Source organism: Thamnophis elegans, chromosome 2 (genome assembly GCF_009769535.1).
Source record: "Thamnophis elegans isolate rThaEle1 chromosome 2, rThaEle1.pri, whole genome shotgun sequence".
Classification (NCBI taxonomy): Eukaryota; Metazoa; Chordata; class Lepidosauria; order Squamata; family Colubridae; genus Thamnophis; species Thamnophis elegans.
The window spans coordinates 95,262,544-95,281,864 of NC_045542.1; the positions used below are offsets into that span (position 1 = coordinate 95,262,544).

A 19,321-nucleotide genomic window follows, 5' to 3' on the forward strand; every position below is an offset into this window, starting at 1 on the left:
GTTTTTTTCTACTTTACAGGGCTAATCCTGTAAGGAAGGCAGGAAGGAAACATTCTGGTGTTGTTTCTAGCCTGATCTTTATTGCCCTGCTTAAAGAAACTGCTTCTCCGGTTAACCCTTATCACATTGTCACAGCTAAGGTGAAGCGCCCATCGATGTGAGTGTTGAGTTGGCCACGCCCACACGGTCACATGACCACTGAGCCTCGCCTACCCAGCTGGTCATTAAGGCAGAGAACCGGTTGTTAAATTATTCGAATCCCACCACTGTTGTACAACTAAGATATTTCGTTTGACAGTGTATTTTAAAATGCTGAGGAATCAGAGGATGACTCAACAGAGGTTTGTTTAGAAATTAGTCATTTCAAAGTACCTTTCTCTGTCCTTGTGGAGTTTTCAATTTGAATGCTGGGTTGGCATGTCCATTCACTTCCTTCTGAATGGGAGGAGGTATGCTGTATCCAAACAATAGGGACAAACAAGTATTATGAATCATTTCTGCAATTGCACTTGCTTTATTTGTATAACAGTTTCTCTTACAAATAAAACCACATGTTTTTATCTAGACTAACATTGGAAAAAGCCCAATATACTCAGTAGCCAAATTGTAACAATTCATATTTCTATGGGTGAAATCTCTTGTTAAATATAACAAGAGACTTCTTTTCATAATGTTCCTAGCAGGAGATCTATAGGTTAAGTGCTGACAGGTCTGAATAGTTATATAAAATCTAAGTGGAATTAAGCCCTGGATATATTTCATATTATAGCTCACACACCATACTTAGCCTCTTATATGTAATTCACCTCTTACATGTACTCAGCCACTGGGTTTGTAAATCAATTTAGGGCAGGAATCTACAGAGTGAGATTTGCCAAAGGTAACCTTTCCCTAAAAGCTTGAGTATGGTCTCCAAAGCTTTTCCAGAAACTTTAATGGTAACTTTATAATATATGTACAGCATATAAATAAAAGAATGCTGGATTTTCATGCATATGTATCCAGAAATCAAATGGAATATGAGGGGATATGAGCAACATCACATCAACCCTCATGCTTACTTACCATAAAAAAGCAATCATCTCACTTACTGACAAATCATCCACCCACCCATCCACCCACCCACCCACCCACTCATTCATTCATTCACCTGGACTGTTCGGTTTTCTTGGGAGCAAAGATAGCCTTCTTAATTGGCACAAGTTTGGCTCTCCATTTGTAACAGCAAAAAGCTATTCCAATTAAAGTCAAAAGCAAGACAGAAACCAGGACACCTATGATGATTGGAATAGGACCTGGACCAGAAAAAAAAAAGTCAAAATTATTCAAATCCACTGATTGTGCTAAAATGCAACCACCACAAAAAAAACAAAACCAACAACAACCCACCACTGTAGGATGCCAGCATTTGAACACCTAATAGTGAAGGGCAATATCTGTATTGTGTGTACCAATGCTGAATATGAGAGAGATGAAAACTTCACTTACTAAATTCCATCTTCCCGTCAGTTATATTGGTATGATCAACCCAATACACTGTGATTCTGTGCCTTCCCTGCTCAGCCAAATCACTGCCCCACAAGCTCTGTCCACATGTCAATGGTCAAATAACAATACAAATTGCACCCACTTTTCTCAAGCATGGGGCCACTGTCCAGGCTTCCTCCCTTTCCAGGTTTCTCACAAAATGGAGGTGCCCATCCACTGAAACAATGGCAGTTGTGATTATTGTTGCAAATCTGTTTTGAGAGAACACCATCAGTGTTACTTCTATAGTAAACATCCTGCTCAGGGTAACCCAAATAGCACAAGAAGCCTTTGCAACTTGCCTTGGATTTTGTTAGAGCTCAGTGCATTTAAAAGTCACCCCAACGATCCATGGTTATATCCATCATCCCCCCCGCCCCCCCAAGAAAGGCGGTGTTTGAACATTCTTTTCATTTTTAACACTTAACCCACAAAGGTTATATTTCCATTTTTCAAAATTCACTTTGGGTTATATGTGCATTCCTGAAGAGGAACAGAAATGACTTCCCGCTATTTTTAACCTCCCAATAAATACCCTCTCCATAACAAATGGCCATAACTTCTTCTCAAATGTAAAACCACAGCTTAAGGAAAGCCTCCCCTTCCAACATTTGATATTTAAGGTCAGTATAATACTTCATAGCCCATCTTTATGTTCTGAAGAGAGCCCTAAGATTTGTTTAAAACTGTGAGAGAAGTGTTAATTTAATCTTACATGACGGACACCTACTCTAACATTTTGAATTCTGTCTCCCCATTCCACCACCTCTTAGCCACCACTTGGGATTGTCTAGTGAACAATCCCATTTTTACTATAAAAATATTCCAAGAAAAATGTATCATAAATACAAAATGTTTTGTTCCATGAAATGTACAAAAGCATTTATAGCCATTGAAATTTTACTTTTACTGGTTATTTTATTGTTCTCATCCATTCCTATTCTGTTTTGCTTACTTAAAAATGGGCATTTTGCTGTCAAATTTTAGCCACGTGATTTCAAGTCGCTAGCAGGAAACAGATGGGGTACTAGGAGGACACATGTAGTGTACATTTCTGTTCTAAAATATATAGTTGGTCAATGTACAAATTAAACTGATTTTAAACAATATCTTTGATCACCCTTCCAGAGGAAGAGTTTATTTATTTATTGGATTTTTAACCCACCTTTATTATTTTATGAGTAACTCAAAGCAGTGGCCATACATAATGTTTGTAATATATTCTCTTCTCCTATTTTCCCCACCCGAAATGGGTTGGGCTAAGAGAGGGAGTAGCCCATGATCATCCAGCTGACTTCCATGGCTAAGATGACTAGAATTCATAGTTTCCTGGTTTCTAGGCTAACATCTTAACCATCATACCAAACTAGCTCTCCAAATACACTTGAACTGGAAGTCCTTCTACAGCCAGGCATATCTTTGATAGGACACCTATATGGATTCTATCTAGACTGCTTATTAGTTTTCTGAAACCCAACAAAAAGAATAAGAGCTGGCCAAGAAAGCAAGCAATAAATACAGTCACATGGTATCTGAATACAAGGACAGATACTTACTCCATGGCCATTGCACTTTTTCCCACAATGTCCACTATCAAAGAAGGAGGTATTCTGACAGTGGCCCTCAAAGCACACCTGTAGGAGAAACCGGATATTCAGAATTATATTAGAGTAATGGTTTTTAAAATGTGGTTCTAAGTCCCCAAAGGCCCCGTCAGAGGTCCATGAAACCAAAATGATTTGCCAACATATGTTTAAAAGCAATACAGTACTAAAATCCTAGAGAATGTGTCTATTTTAATTTTTAATATAGTAAAAAATGTTTAAGAAATGCTGTACTACAGGTATAATGCTATTAAATGATTTGGGTACAAGGCAGGCCTGGGGTGTAAAACCACTGCATCAAGTCTGAGAAGCCAACTCTTGCAATTATCCCATAGGCAAGGTCATTGCTCTCAGCATCTGCTTAAGACCAGCATGGCCTAACTAATAGAAGTAAATATATGGGAAGGAGAAATAGTTTATGGGGGATGGTTACTAAACTAAGTCCCCCAAATTCCATAAATCTGTAGTGCTGCATCCAACATGTTGTGTACAGTGCGAATACATCCAGATTCAGGATTTGTAATGGGAGTGACAGCATTGGTCTTAGCCAAAGAGCAGCCTGCTCCAAGGGAGAGAAGCTACACCCTGCACATCCTTATTGTTCATTCTGAGGATTCCCTTTGGGTTTTTCTCTTTTTCCCCCCCCCCAAAGTTGGATTAAACATCTAAAACAAATTGTTGCACGCAATTAATTCTGGGAAAAAGCAAACATGTATTTTTAAAGTGGAATAAGGTACAATGGGCAGCCAGTGCTTACATGATTGTCACCGCATTTGGTTCCCGTCATCACAAGTCCTGGGTCTAATATATCTCCTTCATCTTCTTCATTTCGATAGACGTGGGTCCCACGACAATGAATTACTCTTCCATTTAATTTGATAGTTGTATCAATTGCAACAGCATTGGACTCCAGAGGCTTGGAAGCAGAACTTTGGCACTGTATCTTGCCACATTTAGCATTTCTGGAAAGAAAAATTCTGTGAGTCTCAATCTTACAGCTAAGATTTTAGCTTCACACACACCCAACACAAGGGCTTCCATAACATTATTCACTTCCAATAAAATGAAGAGCCTTGAGGGACCTAGTGAAACACATTCCATGTTACGGGTTGAAAAGTATTATTTCTTAGATGCTGAATATCCTATTTCATGTTCACTGACCTCAAAATTACCCTACCAATAATAGGGTAAGTAAAAACCCAGTGTCATATAGAGTTTTATGTACATGTATTCAGACATTTACAGTGACTTTCCATTACTTACTGAGATCAATTTCACTTCCGTGTTTCATTAATAAAACCGTTGTTTGCCTTGTGTATCTAAGGATTTTGGAATTGCAAGCAAATGAGCATGCTTATAGTTATAAGACAAAATATGGCTTGAAGAGCAGTTTGATATCCCTCCTTGGACTACTGTATCTCTTTCTTTTCAGTATTAAGTTTGGAGAGTCCCGATCCATATTGGGTTCAAAGTATTGGTGGGTTTTTTTTTCTTTTTCTTTTAAAGGGGGTTACTTATGAAAACAATCTGGAATTGTTGAAAAGCTTTAAGCTTCAAAAGATTTTTTAGAGAAATCTGCTGGAAGAAAGAAGGAGCTCTTTCCCCAATCTGGATTGGGGAAAGTTCTTCAGATGATACATTCACACAACCCACGAGTCCTTTCTCTGCTGTTTAATTGCCATATTGTTTATGTATGCAATAAGGAACAGCAGGAAAATGTTCATAGATATGAGGTCATGAAAAATAATCTCACTCTTTCCACAGCCAGAAAAGTCAGGGTATGAACTTTTTCTGAAAGATTTTAATATAAGCAAAGCAAAAGTGACAATTTTGTCCAACAAAATGGCCAAATAATTTGCAGCTATTTGCAACATAGGCTGGATTCATTTTTCTCATCTTTTAACTTGTGAGGATACTGCTTTATCTCATCTCACATGAAAACAGTTGGCCTTGTGTCTTTCTACCTTGTGTCGCACTTCCTGTAGTTCCCACTGATATCCTTCCCACAGTTCCCATAGGAATCTCCGGCAGCATTAACTCTCTCAAAGCAAAGGTCGGGGGCTGGCCTTGCTCCTGTATGGAAAAGATTCACGAAGTGTTTGTGAAAGGTAACTTACCAACTGTATCACACAGCTGCATAGGATTGTCCTAGCCCACTCTGCAAAATATATTTCATCTAATCTTCATGTGGTTTACCAGATAATGATTACAGGTAGTCCTAGACTTACAACAGTTCATTTAGTGACCATTCGAAATTATGGCGGCATTGAAAAAAGTGACTTATGACCGTTTTTCACATTTAGGAATGTTGCAGTATCCCATGGCCACCTGATCAGAATTCAGGTGCTTGGCAGCTGAGTCATATTTATGGCGGTCGCAGTGTCCTGGAGTCATGTGATCACTTTTTGTGGGCTTTTGACAAGCAAAGTCAAGGGGGAAGCTAGATTCACTTAAGAACTGTTACGAGCTTAACAACTGCAGTGACATGCTTAACAACTGTAGCAAGAAAGGTTGTTAAATGAAGCAAAACTCAATTATGATGGCAAGTTGAAGACTACCTGTATTCATATACAAATAATTATCTATATCTAACATATATCTCTATCTCTCTATCTATCTTGATCACCCCATCACAAGACCCACTGATCACACGAAGCCCTTATAAGCAGAAGAACACTGACATCACCTAAACTCTGCTGAAAATGTTACATAGCCTGGTAATGAAATGTTCAGAAACCAACCAACAAGCTCAGAGAATGAACTTCCACCCTCACAAATATATACCTTTGGTTATTTGTAATAAAAGCATTAAGAAATATCACGCTGCATTTGTGATATTTGTCACTTGGGATGAAAGTTTGAATCAATTTTCAAACTTAAAAATAAAATAAATAAATAAATCACCCAGGCTTGAATGGCTAAGTCACACTATGGTGTTCTGATGTAGTGTGTTATGTCTGAACCAGCCACTGCACTTTAAGAATCATGTTAGGATTAGGCTAGAGTGATATGGGCTCAATCAACATGTTACCCGACAAACCGTGATTCAGCAAAGCAAGGCTTAGAATTATGCATAAAAGTAGCTGCCTGGCCTTTATTGATAACAATAGCCTCTGCGGATGAACACCTGCATTTTCCCTTTATTCTTCTTTCTTCATGTAATTACAGTTCCATAAACTAAAAATAAGGACAATCTTCTCCTTCCTTTTTCTTACACCTGTGAATACAAGGGCCCTCTGTCGTTCATAGAGATTGGTCCTCCTTACCATATCCCCAAAGCTGCAAACATTGTTGCTCGTACGTCAGACACATTCCATTGTAGCAATATGCCCTGCCATCCTCGCATGGGGTACCGTCCATCTGATAGAAGTTTGCAGGGCAAAATGGTGATTTGCCCGAACAGTATTCCGGTAAGTCGCATGTTCTCTCCTGTTCCCGGCAAAGAGTTCCAGGTGAAACCAACTAAAGGAAGGGAAAATAATTAGACATTTATTTCAGGATGGTGTAGAATACTTGGCATTTTCGTTAAGGTGGTTAAGCATTGGTCTTGGTGCTTAAAGATGTATATATCATAGATTTATTCTAAAGACAAGCCGGACTGACTTTCAGTTCTCTTCATTCTGTATACAAATATCATTTCCATTCAACCTAATTCCTGAAGCATCACTAAAGAGAACAAACTCCTCATTTTTGCCCCCAAATTACATTTTTGTTGTCTCAACTCTACAAAAAGAATCTCTTTTTGTCAAATATCCGAGGACATTTTTTCAAACCAAAGAAATCTTGAACCATGTCCTAATCTAGTCTTCCTGCTCAGTAATGCTTCATTATGAATCTTATACCTTTACTCCATAGGGGAACCCATAACAGAGGGAGAGACCAGAGTTGGGATAGAAAATATTAAGCCTCAATGACTCTATAAAAGAATGCAAATGACCAGCTGTCTGCAAGGAGTATAAATCTTTCCATTCTCCACCATCCAGCCAGAGCTGAAGAAGCTGCTTGGATGAGAAGTGAAACGTCTTCAAAGAAAAACAAGAAAGCCCTGTTGCCTCTTGAAAAAGCATCTTTGGGATGGAAAATATTCCATATTCAATTCCCAGCATTTTTTTAAAAAAAGTATATTGTATTTATTGCTTAAAAGCCCTTGGCGGGATGAACTGATAACATTTAGGGAGCAATTTAATGGACACAGAGCCAATAGAACATCTGGTATATATTATATACATTTTAAATGATCATTTTAACAGGCAATATTCTGCTAGCACTAGGCTACCCTATTTATTTTCAGGCAGATCATGCTTCTGAAGCTGATTCTGGAGCTTTCTTTGCTTAACAAATGCAAGAAAGGGAAATAAATTACTATTTGCATGCAACACTTAAGAATCAGATACTTTTCACCCTAATGGGGGATGTGGTCGCTGCTTGAATTTGCATGGAAGGTACTGTATTTTTCAGAGTATAAGATGCACTGGAGTATAAAACGCACCAAGATTTTGAAGAGGTAAATTTAAAAAAAAAATTGTCCTCCCCAGCTCCAAGGAGCACTCTGCAGGCATCCCAAACCATCTGCATGCTCCGATTTTTGTGAAAAATGGGGCATGCAGAGTTTGGGAGGCCTGCAAAGTGCTCCTGGGGAGGGCAAAAATGCGACACGTGGGGCTTGATCTTCTTAAAGAGTAAGGCTTTTATCTATCTCAAATCCACTTTTCTCTACCTCTCCCACAGCAGGGCAGGGCAGGGCAGGGCAGGACAAAACAGCTCTCTCCGTGCTTTATTATTTTTCCCGTTCCCTCGGACTGGCATAAAGGAAAGGAGGCTGCCTCATCACACACACACACATCCCAAATCTACCCGGATCCGTCAGCAAAGAGATACGGTAGTTGGGCTCAATAGCAGCAGTAGCAATAACCATTGCATGACAGATCCGGAGAGATTGGGGTGGGGGGGTGGAGCAAGGGAAGAGAACCAATCTCCTCTGCACAAAGACTTTTCCTAGGACCCCCGATCTCCACTTTCTCTCTGGAAAAAGTTATTGGCATCATTGGGATTTTAGCTAGTGAAAGAAGCGCTAGATGGAAAGGAAACTTTGGAATGCGGCAGCTGCCAGGCTCCAGGAATACAGTGCTCTTGTATTTCGAAATTCCCTTTTCATCCTGCACTTCTTCTGTGAGGAGCCGCTGCCACCGCTGCCACCGCCTGAGCCCTCCCGGGAGACGAGACGAGCGGGAACCCCGAAAGTGAAATGTCTCTCCTTTCCAGCCATCACAATCTCTGCAGCGCCCCCTTCACCTGCCCCTTTTCCAGACGACCCAGGCAGCTACATTCGGAGTATAAGACAGACCAGAGTTTCACCCTCTTTTTTGGAGTAAAAAGGTGCGTCTTATATTCCGAAAAATACGGTACTTTTGCTCTGTGATGGTATCCAGACAGCTGTATTCAGCTGTCGCCATGTAAAGGACTAAGCTTTTGAATGCCACCACAAACAATCCAAAATATCAAATGGTAGGGTGTGCAAAAATCCAAATGTTGCCTATTGAGTGGCTTTGCCTGACCAGTTGGCCACAAACGTATGGGCAACTTGAGCAGCAATTTTAAGCAAACCCAAGGGATGCATTTATGAAAGCGGGGCCTCCAGGAGACATATGGGAAAAACCCAGCATACCAAGACTATTTTAAGTACATTTTCCTAAGAAAGCTATAATGTAAAGTGATACACAGGAATCTTTTGTCTGTATATTTATCTACTCCACCCTACCCAAGAAAGGAAGCTCAATCTGTAGAGAAATTCAGAATTTCTCAACTTCAGTAAAATATAACAGACAACAGAAAACTATCAGTAAGAAGCAGAGTCAGAAAAAACTTTAAATGAAGGTTTTGTCTTGCCAGACACCACATATAAAAAGATTGGTAATGCAAGCAAGCTGAAGGCTTAACTTCAGGCCCAGCTGGGTCAATCACCTCCTTTGAAAGGCAAGCTTCATGTCTGTAGTTCTAATCTCAGGGTGGGACTAATTTTAGCCAAAACAGCTGCTTTGGGCGGCTTCCCAAAGATATAAAAGTGAGAAAATCAGAACTTGGTTGTCTTTATCTGTCCTTTGCAATCCAGCAAGAGATGCATGCAGTGGGTACTGTCAGCCAAGGAATGTCAGTTGGTGGGGCCCTGAAAAAGAATGGCGGCAGCCCTCTGGAACACGATCCCTCCAGAGATTAGGTTGGCCCAATTCTGCCGGCCTTCCACAGGGCCTTGAACACCTGGTTCTGTGTTCAAGCTTAGGGTCTTGAGTGTATGACAGCAACTGTTTCCTGGCTATACTAAGGCCTCTTTATGATTCTCAAGCTTCTATGTGTTTTATTATGCATTTTATTTATTTTATTTATATATTGTTCTTAATATTGTGAGCCACCGAGAGTTAGGTACTTGAGATGGGCAACCATATAAATTGAATAAAATGAATAAATAAACTTCAGTTTTGCTTAGGCTTCTCTGCTTTGTCTTGACACCTGTATCAATTCAGAAAGTTGGCATGTCATGAATTTGTTTTGGTAGCATTTTTCAAATTATTCATTCTTACCTTCTTCCTAGGACTGAGAAAGAATAACTGACTTGCTCTCCCTGATATCCAGGTAGCTTTCATGTCTAGGACAGGACTACAATTCATAATCTCATAGCTTCTAGGCCATGTCCTTAATCATTAATCAAACTCACTCTATGAACTTTTGCACAATGTCATAAAATTCCTGGTAACAAGTGGAATTAGCCATACAATAGCAAAATCCAAGGCCCTTGGACAGTTGCACAGTTAAACAAACACCTGTTTTAAATGACTGAGTTTCCTGAGAATAAATGCAGAAAGAATGTATGCATATTTGTAAGTAAAATTATTTCCTGATTACAACTTCTGCAATTCTGTATGTTGTTGTTGTTGCTAGTTGCAAAGTCATGTCCGACCCCTCGATGTTCCTCCAGGCGTCCTGTCCTCTACCATCCTCTGGAGTCCATTTAAGCTCACGCCTACTGCTTCAGTGACTCCAGCCAGCCACTTCATTCTCTGTCATCCCATTCTTCTTTTGCCCTCAAATCGTTCCCAGTATTAGGCTCTTCTCCAGTGAGTCCTTCCTTCTCATTAGATGGCCAAAGTACTTGAGTTTCATCTTCAGGATCTGGCCTAAAGAGCAGTCAGGGTTGATCTCCTCTAGGACTGACCGGTTTAATCGCCTTGCAGTACAAGGGACTCACAGGAGTCTTTTCCAGTATACATTCTGTATACTTAAACCCAAACATTTTAACACATATCCTTGAGTTATGACAATGGTGTGTGCATGTGTGTGTACGCACGCATGTGCGCACATGCACAAACGCACACAGAGTGTGGCATGTTAAGACACACTGCTTGATAGGTGGTTATGATAGGTGGACTGAACCTTCTGGCCACCTGAAGCTGGGGTTCTTTAAGGCCTTCCCCCACAATCTCTACTCCTTTCCCCACACCCATGGGGATCCTCTTTGGTATTGTGCCACCAACCCAGTCCTCTCTGGCACTTAATTACTCACAAGTAGATGAAGCAATCATGTAACCCAAACCCTGCTTTTCTTCCTGTTGCAGTGATTCAGAAGAGGATGTGTGTCCTGGGACATCTTTCCAAATCAAAGTGCTGATTCAAACGAGAATTCAAGCCTTTATTATGTATATTGAAATTAAGAAAATAATCAAGAATTGAAAAGCACAGGAAAAAGGAAGGTAATCCCACCTTGCATTTGTGACAGCAAGTTCCATGCGCACACTCAGCGCCCTGCTTCAGAGTGCAATTAGCAGCATTGCAACAAGGATTCTGACATTCCTGTACAAGAAATAACAGAAATTACACGTGCTACAACTGACAGAACAGATGTTCTATATCTGAAAACATTGGAAAGCATTTTGCTGTCTTACTGGGTGGCTTGTAAGATTGTAGCTAGATATGCTTTTACTTTTCATGCCAAGCATAACAATCTCCAAGAAGCATCAAAGTTGCTTCTTAAACATGTCACATCTGGGACTCAAATACTTCAATTCTCAAAAAAATTGAGATAAAAAAACCAAAACATCAGGTCTGAGTTTCTCAAACAATGGAATCTGAACTTAAATTTCTCGGACAATTGCATCAGTATTAGCTCGATGCTATTTTATCTGAATACTTAATTTCTAATGCTTTTGGGTTGCATTCGTAGATTCTAAGCTCTAGAAAGAAAAGGAGTGATCTTCCTTTTAAGTAGCAAAAAAGGGAATGAGGAGGTGTGGGTGGAAAGAAATGACTCTGGAGTTTCTCCCCATGTTCATTAAATTACATTAAGCCACGTTGCTACAATAAACAGAAGCTTTCAAACCAGAAAAAATATTTGGTGGAGGCAATAATAGGAAAGATAACTAGAGGAACACACTTCTCATTATTTCTTAAGGAATACCTACATAAATAGTAATTCCCAACTGACTCTGAAAAAATCTATGAAAGAAACCAAAAGGAATTACCTCCACTTCTCCACAATCACATTCTTCCCCTTCTTCCAGATACCCATTTCCACACTTCTGTCCTCCATATAAGGTCCTTGTATCTGGCATATTGTAAAGACACATCCCACCACCAGATTGCAAATATCGTTCCAGCTCTTTCCTATTGCATTCGTTGAAGACTCTGGGGAAGGGTGCCCTATAAAACACCCAAGGAGTAATCTTGAACTGAGTGTTAATATTCAAGCATTAGTACCTCTGAAAAGTTCCAGTAATAAAGTTGGGCTTTATTATTTAAAAAAAAACCAATAAAATGCACATTAACATAAAAAGGAAAAGGAAAAAGGGGGAAAGAGGAGGGAAAATTTAAAAAGTGACAAAAATACATAAAATAACATAAAATGTAAAAAATGATGTTTTCAATACAATTATATAATACAACAACTTCTAAGTTTGAGTAAAAAACATATTTGTAGTTTAACTTTAATCTAAAGCATAGAAGCTTATTAACTGTAAATAAATCATAGCCGTATACAGATAGTCCTCAGTTTACATCAATTCATTTAGTGACCATTCAAAGTTACAATGGCACTGAAAAAATGACTTATGGCAACCATTGCAGTATCCCCAATGTCATATGATCAAAATTTGTACATTTGCAACTGGCTCATATTTATATAAAATCCATGTTATTAACTTAACAACTACAGTAATTCATTTAACAATTGTTTCAAGAAAATTCATAAAATAGGACAAAATTCATTAACAACTGTCCTGTTAGCAACAGAAATGTTGGGCTCAATTGTGGTCTTAAATCTAGGACTAGCTCTATTTGACAATCCACAATATTTCTGTAGTCAAATTAAATCTAATCCTCAAATCTCAAAGTCAAACCTTCATTTTTCTGTTGATCTTGCATAAAATCTAAGAGTCCCCAGGCCGCAAGCTCTACTTGTTCCTTTAATAAATATTATTGTAACCTTGGTGACTCACTTGACTGAGTTCACTAAAAGTAGGACTACTACTTGAGGGGAAGGAAGGAAAGAGGAAAAAAAATTGGTCCACTTTGCTGGAAAGTTGATGTTGGCGGAATGACAATTATGTCCTTGATCATCTCTACAACAAGGGCTATAGCTTCAAATGACAAATTCTAACTTGTCAGCTGCTGTGATTGTTTTCCTAATTGGAAATAATTGTCTTTGGAAGAGTAACTAAAATATTTGGATCCTGAAGAACCAGATATACTTTTGGACCAAGTGCCTATTAAGGTGAAAACAAGCAATGCATATCTCTTTGGGTCAAAGAAGGAATTTGGTTTTGAACTGATACTCTCTAAATGTGAACAGTGTATTGCTCATTTTTTAAATATACAAAACAGCTGGAAAAAAATAAATTAATGCTGACTTTTAGCAGTAAATTCTATTGAGACAATGAAAAAAGGGTACTGTGATGTCTTGTACAGTGTGAAATTACTGTATAATATTGAATTATAATATTACTTAAATATAATACTAAATACTTGTGATGTTACAATATAAACCCCAACTTTTGAACATGTGTACCTTTCTTGCCTTATCACACTGTTGTCCATCTTGCCTATTTTGATCTTGTCTATGGATGCCCTGAATGGGTTATGTATCAGTCATGGCCAAAAAAGTAATTCAGATAGAGCCCCCTTTTTTGTGAAGGCCTTCATTTAAGTAAAACATTTCATTTCAGAGCCCTGGTGGCACAGTGGTTAGAATGCAGTATTGCAGGCTACCTCCAATTTGGCAGTTTGACTCTCACCAGGATCAAGATTGACTCATCCTTTCATCCTTTTGAGGCAGGTAAAAGAAGGACCCAGATTGTTGGAGGCAATATGATGACTCTGTAAACCACTTAGAGAGGGCCGTGAAGCACTGTGAAGTGGTATAAAAGTCTAAATGCTATTGCTATTGCTATTGCTATTACCGTGAATCTTTTCTACATAAACAACTTACCCTGTTGCAGCAGCCATAATACATCCTCCATCTCGGGGACTGGCAGAGCAGCAGCCAACTGAATCATGACTCATGCCAAAGTTGTGGCCCATCTCATGGGCCATAGTGGCAGCAACTCCAATGGCATTTTCAGAGTGATCCTGTCCAAGCACAGAATGAAGATGACAATATTACAATTACATTGAATATAATATTATATTATATTTCCTCCTCCTGGCTCATTCAGCCAAGGAGAGTGCATTAAGATCATACCACAATCTTGTCTATTTTAAATACATGCCAGTTGCCATGCACTCAAAGTTTGATCACGTGATTGTGGGGATGCTGTAATGTTTGTAAGCGTGAGAAGTGGTCATAAGTCATTTTTCAGTGCTGTTGAATGGTCATTAAATGAATGGCTATAAGTCGATGACTACCTATATAAGGGAACCTAACTTTTTTAAGGAATACATTCTTACAAAAACATTAAGGGCCTATTCATAGTTCATTCTACCAAATAATTGGCTTGTTATAGTGACCAACCCACATGAGAGAAGTACTGTTTGTCCTGCCAAGAATTAATATTCAGATGTATACATCTTGTGAACATGAAGAATTATCAACTGAAAGATTCAAATTCCACCCATTTATTTAATGCTGTTTTAAAGCCATTTAAAATAGTGGTCATAATTGGTTTTGTAGTAGTTTAGTATCATATTCCTTATGTTAACTATGTGCCTATAAAGAAGTACTATATTTCTTAAGTGTTCCAAAGTTACTCCTAGCAAGTTTTATTGGGTGAGCATGTGTTATTTGATTGAAGTTGCAGTCTGTACAAAGCAATTTGGGCAGAAAATAGCAGAAACACACAGGGTGTCCCTTCTGGTTATTTTGATCCCCTTTGTGGACAAACCTATCAGCAAAACGTTACTTCTCTCCCCCAAACCCTTCTGAAAAAAGTTTAATTATTCCCTCCCTTCCCCATGATTAAACAATCTGTGTTTTCAAAGCAAACCATAGCACTAATGTCCATTAAAGGAACTGGACCCTGAAATCCCACCCCTCTGATGAAAAAAAAAACCAGCCTTAAGATCTCTTTTGGGGTTTTGTTCCAGTGGTGAAATTCAAATATTTTACTACCGGTTCTGTGGGCGTGGCTTGGTGGTAGGGTCCTGTGACTGAGTGGGCGTGGCCAACTCAATGTCACACATGGCCACGCCCTCAGTCACAGGACCTCACCATCACCAAGCCACACCCACAGAACCCATTAGGAAAAAAAATGTGCGTATGAGTCCATTCACAGCAGAGCTGCTGCTTCCTTTATGGTTCCTCCACCCCCTCCCTCCCTGGGTCTACCTTAAAGGGACAGGCTGCAGCAGCTCTGCTGAGAACAGAGGAAGAAACGTTCAGATTGGGTGGGCGGGTCGAGCAGCTGGAAGAGGTGAGCGGCGACAGGGCAACCAGGTGGGTGTGGATGGGGCCACCAGGGATTTTTGCCAATAGTTCGGAGAACTGATGCCAATCGTCCCTGCCAGTTTGGCTGAACCGGGCCAAACGGGGAGAATTTCACCCCTAGTTTGTTTCTATTTATTTTGAACAAAGCAAGAATTTATTTATCAAATGTAACTTACCATATTTACTCCTCCAGACTGATAAGATGAACACATGGCCATCAGAGGGGCCAAGCCAATAGTAGTACCATGGAAGGACATCCCACTGTACCATGTTACAAGAGAGAGAGTGAAATTGTGAATAAAATTTGTCCATCTATGCATGTAGTTACATTTCGAAAGGAGACCATTTTATGTAGCCTAATATGACCGTTTGCACTACACTCTCCTGAGACAACAGCGAGGAACTGGATCAGTTCAAATTTTGCATACCATACAAAGTACGATAGATGATCTCACAGGGAGGAACTTAAGAAGGGAGAATTATGAGAAAGCCTCACCCTTCTTCCATTTAAATCAGTAGAAAATACTGATCTAGCCTAGCAGGCCAGATTTGGTCCAAGGTTAGTTATCCTTGCTGTAATTGGCATTTGGGAGGAGTCATACTGTTTCAAAATCAACAACTTACGTAATCAACTGGGCATTGTCATGCTTTTTATTTATTAGTAATCTGCGCCGCCAAGCAAGAAATGACCAAAGCGTTGAATGTGGGTTCGCAGAGATATCACACTTATTGTAATCATTCCAGATTTCAAGTCCAACCAGAGCAATCCGTATATTAAATGACCTGTAGAACTAAAAGTTGAGGAAGGGGGAAAAGTAGAAGAGTTTTAATTAATCAACAGGTTTTGTCTCTGTGAAACAGCTCTAATATGAGCTGCCTTTCTAAGAAGGTTTTCTGACAGATTCTTTCTTATTATTTCTTCCTGAGAAGTAAATGTCCATATAGACCAGGGGTGTTAAACTGGCAGCCTGCAGGCTGGATACGTAACATGCAGGCCACGCCCACCCCAGCTCCCCGAATGGGGAATACATCATGAAACAACACAAGACAGCAATGTGACATGGCAAGTTTGATACCCATGGTTAGACCAGGGCTATCAAACTCCCGGCCCGTGGTCCAGATGCGTCACATGCTGGCCACACCCATGCCCAGTTTAGCAAAGGGGGAAAAGTCCTGATACATCACGTTACACCACTGTGACAACGTGAGTTTGATTCCCATGGTATAGACAATATGATGATGTTTCAAAGAACTCCCGCTGAATTGAGTTCTTTGTGGTTTTCAGGTTTCTGGGATTGGTCTCCAAACAGAAAAGTTATTGTGAAGGACAGAAGCAACCTACACCACTTCTCTGCTCCAAAAGCACCCATCTACCATCAGTGGCATTCTTTCGTTCAACACTGTTATAACATTTTCAATATCACAGGGGAAAATGAAATATAAAAATTCATATTACTAAGGTCCATATTAGTCAAGATATCCTATACTATTGAATCAATGAGAAAGGGTTTTAAAAAATATCAACCATAATGGTATATCTTAAAATGAGATAAACAATTTCTTTTGTTTAGGCATTGGACTCCTCACAGAATGTCTACAAAGAGTTGGTTAATAGCTGCGTTATGACAGAAGTGTCATACAGATGAGAGAACACTTACTCCTGTGTTTTTTTAAATCTTCTGCTCAATTATGTCCAATTCTTGGAGAATGCCTAGACAGGTCTCTGAGGTTTTCTTGACAAGATTTTTCAGAAATAGTTTGCCATTGCTTTCTTCATAGGCTGAAAGAGTGTTTGGCCCAAAGTCACCCAGTTACTTTTTCACCCCAAGATGGGACTAGAACTCAGTCTCCTGGTTTTTAGCTTGATGCTTTAACTACTCCACCAAACTCTCAGCTCATACGACATTATGATAAGATTCTATATGTTCCCTTTTTGCTTAATATTCACAAAATTATTAATACACTATTATAAAGATCACTGTTGTTTAAAGATGTGAAGATGCCCTCAAACTGTATACCAAAATTTTGGAATCTACAGTTATATCCATAATTATTCATGATTGCAGATTCCGGAATTTTGATATATGATCATGATGAGGGGTAGAAAGGAGAATCATTATTTCAGAGTTATTTTGGATTTACCAACTAGGATTACAGATATATAATCATTTTCTCTTTATAAAGCAACATTCCATTGATAGCATGGAAAGGCTGATTATATATTATCTAAAATTTGGCTGCATGACGTATAAAAATACATGAACTTTCTAATGAAACCTTTTCCTTCCTATAGTTGTATGTTCCTTTTTTCCTATTTCTCTTTAATTTTCCCTTTCACATAAAAAGAATATATACTTTTAGAAGATTTGTAGATTTGTAGATAAATTTATTTATAGGCCGCCCTTTTCCCTGAGGGGACTCAGGGCGGCTTACAATGAATAGGGGAGTACACACAATGACATATAAATATATATATATATCATATATATAAGATAAATATTAATTGTTCAGTAACTGTATTTTAGTAATAGAGTAATTAAATTTAAAGGCAACTCTCCCACAACCTTATCTTTACTCCAAGTTTCTTTCTTCTATTTGTTAGTTTCCTTTTTTTTTTTTTAGAAAATGTGGGAAATTACACAGAATAGGCAGTTAAATATTTAGCTTTTCCTGGTTTGTTATTTTAAAAGATAACAGGTTTTCCTTTAAAACATAAAAAACATAAAATATATCTGGTCTTACTTTATCTACATAATTGGCAGCTTCCACTAATTTATTCTTGGTTGCTTGAAGATCATATTTATTTTTCTGAAACTGTAATAGAAAAATAAATTCAGCCATAATCAGTGCTGCTGAACTGTAAAATAATCTATCAAAACTATGTTACAATATACATTTTCTTAAATACAATGAATAAGGTGCACTATGATGCATATATAAGTCTAAGTGTCATTGTTATTGCTAAGTGCTAAACAATAACATATGAACGGTGTCCCAACTTCCAAAGCCAACAGAGAAATCCAGGGAGGTTTGCTTCCCATTTGTTCCATTTTTTACCTACAACAGTTGAGGCATTATCTTAAGCACAGACTTCAGAAGCGTATGGATCTTTGGGAACAAAAACTTGTATTTTAGAAAACAATATTTTTAATCCTTCTTCCCTAGGGTCAGCTGGTTTCATTACCTTCATTTAGCCTTATGGCAACCCAATCTACCTGAATGTATGAATATACATTTCTATAATTTGTTATTAAGGAAACATAATTTAATTAAGTGCATTAATTTATGTAACAAAATATAGAAAGGAAACATTTGGAATCTTAAGAATCTCCTTTATTGTTTGTCTCCCCCTTCTCTCTCACACACACCTTCTCCATAGTGGGAAAGAAAAATGAAATGGCTTTTGTTCATTTTACTAAGAGTATATTATAGCCATAACTCAGCAGAATCTGCACAATTTTAGCTATAATTCATGAGTAAGACAAGACGGCTTATTCACTCTGAGATAATTGAATAAAAATTTATTGGGTATATTATTATGCACCTTATACTTCACAAATTCAGAGTCACATAATTGAAGACTCAGGTTTATGATGTATGGATATGTGCTATGACTATGAATATAGCTGTCACCATGGCTAGGAATATATATTTCTTTGTATCAAGTGTAAATTAAAAATAGGAAAAAAATAGTCAAGTAAATAGCCAGTGAGACAATCAAATTACCCCAGAGATATGATGTCAGCAGTAGTCCTGTCTTTGAAAAGAACCGAGCAGAAGGAAAAGGAATTAAAATTAAAAATTCATGAATGATCTAATGTCCTATTGGGAATTATACTAGCTAGTTCCAGTAATTGATTAGAAACAGATTCCAGACATATTCACACAGAATGTTTTTACATCTCTATCTATTTGGGCCTTCCAGTCATCCAGGACACAGCTAGAAATAGTGGTCACACACCCAATTTGGTGTTCTTGAAGGAGTGGTACTTTTGTGATCTGGGGTTAATAATCATTTCTTTGATCCTTTGTCATTGTCAGATCACAGTTTGGTAGCTATGATCGTCTCTTGAGTTGCACCCCTTCACGGGGGAGGGGGGAACCTATTAGATTGGTCTGCTCCAATGACTGATTGACCCTAATGGGTTTCAGAGGGAGCAAGGAGGTTATGAGATCAGCTGCATAGTCCTGCCAAGTCCCTAGTTGCCATCTGGAATAGGAAGGTGAGTGAAGTTTAGACAAGATTGTGCCCAAGTTGTATCTCCTAACTTGGGGAATCTTGGTG

General features: G+C 38.6%; 1 protein-coding gene across 1 annotated transcript in view; it reads right to left on the reverse strand.

Moving 5' to 3' along the window:
* The window catches only part of LOC116523972 (disintegrin and metalloproteinase domain-containing protein 19-like), a 46,023-nt gene that overhangs the window by 11,467 nt on the left and 15,235 nt on the right, over positions 1-19,321 (reverse strand). Inside the window, exons 7-19 of the mRNA XM_032239065.1 lie at positions 17,779-17,850; positions 15,661-15,827; positions 15,213-15,297; positions 13,603-13,742; positions 11,642-11,819; positions 10,884-10,973; positions 6,398-6,593; positions 5,096-5,204; positions 3,889-4,093; positions 3,084-3,161; positions 1,631-1,739; positions 1,151-1,295; positions 373-454 (exon numbers count right to left, since the gene is read on the reverse strand). Of these exons, the coding sequence (XP_032094956.1) occupies positions 373-454; positions 1,151-1,295; positions 1,631-1,739; positions 3,084-3,161; positions 3,889-4,093; positions 5,096-5,204; positions 6,398-6,593; positions 10,884-10,973; positions 11,642-11,819; positions 13,603-13,742; positions 15,213-15,297; positions 15,661-15,827; positions 17,779-17,850 (1,656 nt within the window). The remainder of the gene's footprint in view (positions 1-372; positions 455-1,150; positions 1,296-1,630; positions 1,740-3,083; positions 3,162-3,888; positions 4,094-5,095; positions 5,205-6,397; positions 6,594-10,883; positions 10,974-11,641; positions 11,820-13,602; positions 13,743-15,212; positions 15,298-15,660; positions 15,828-17,778; positions 17,851-19,321) is intronic.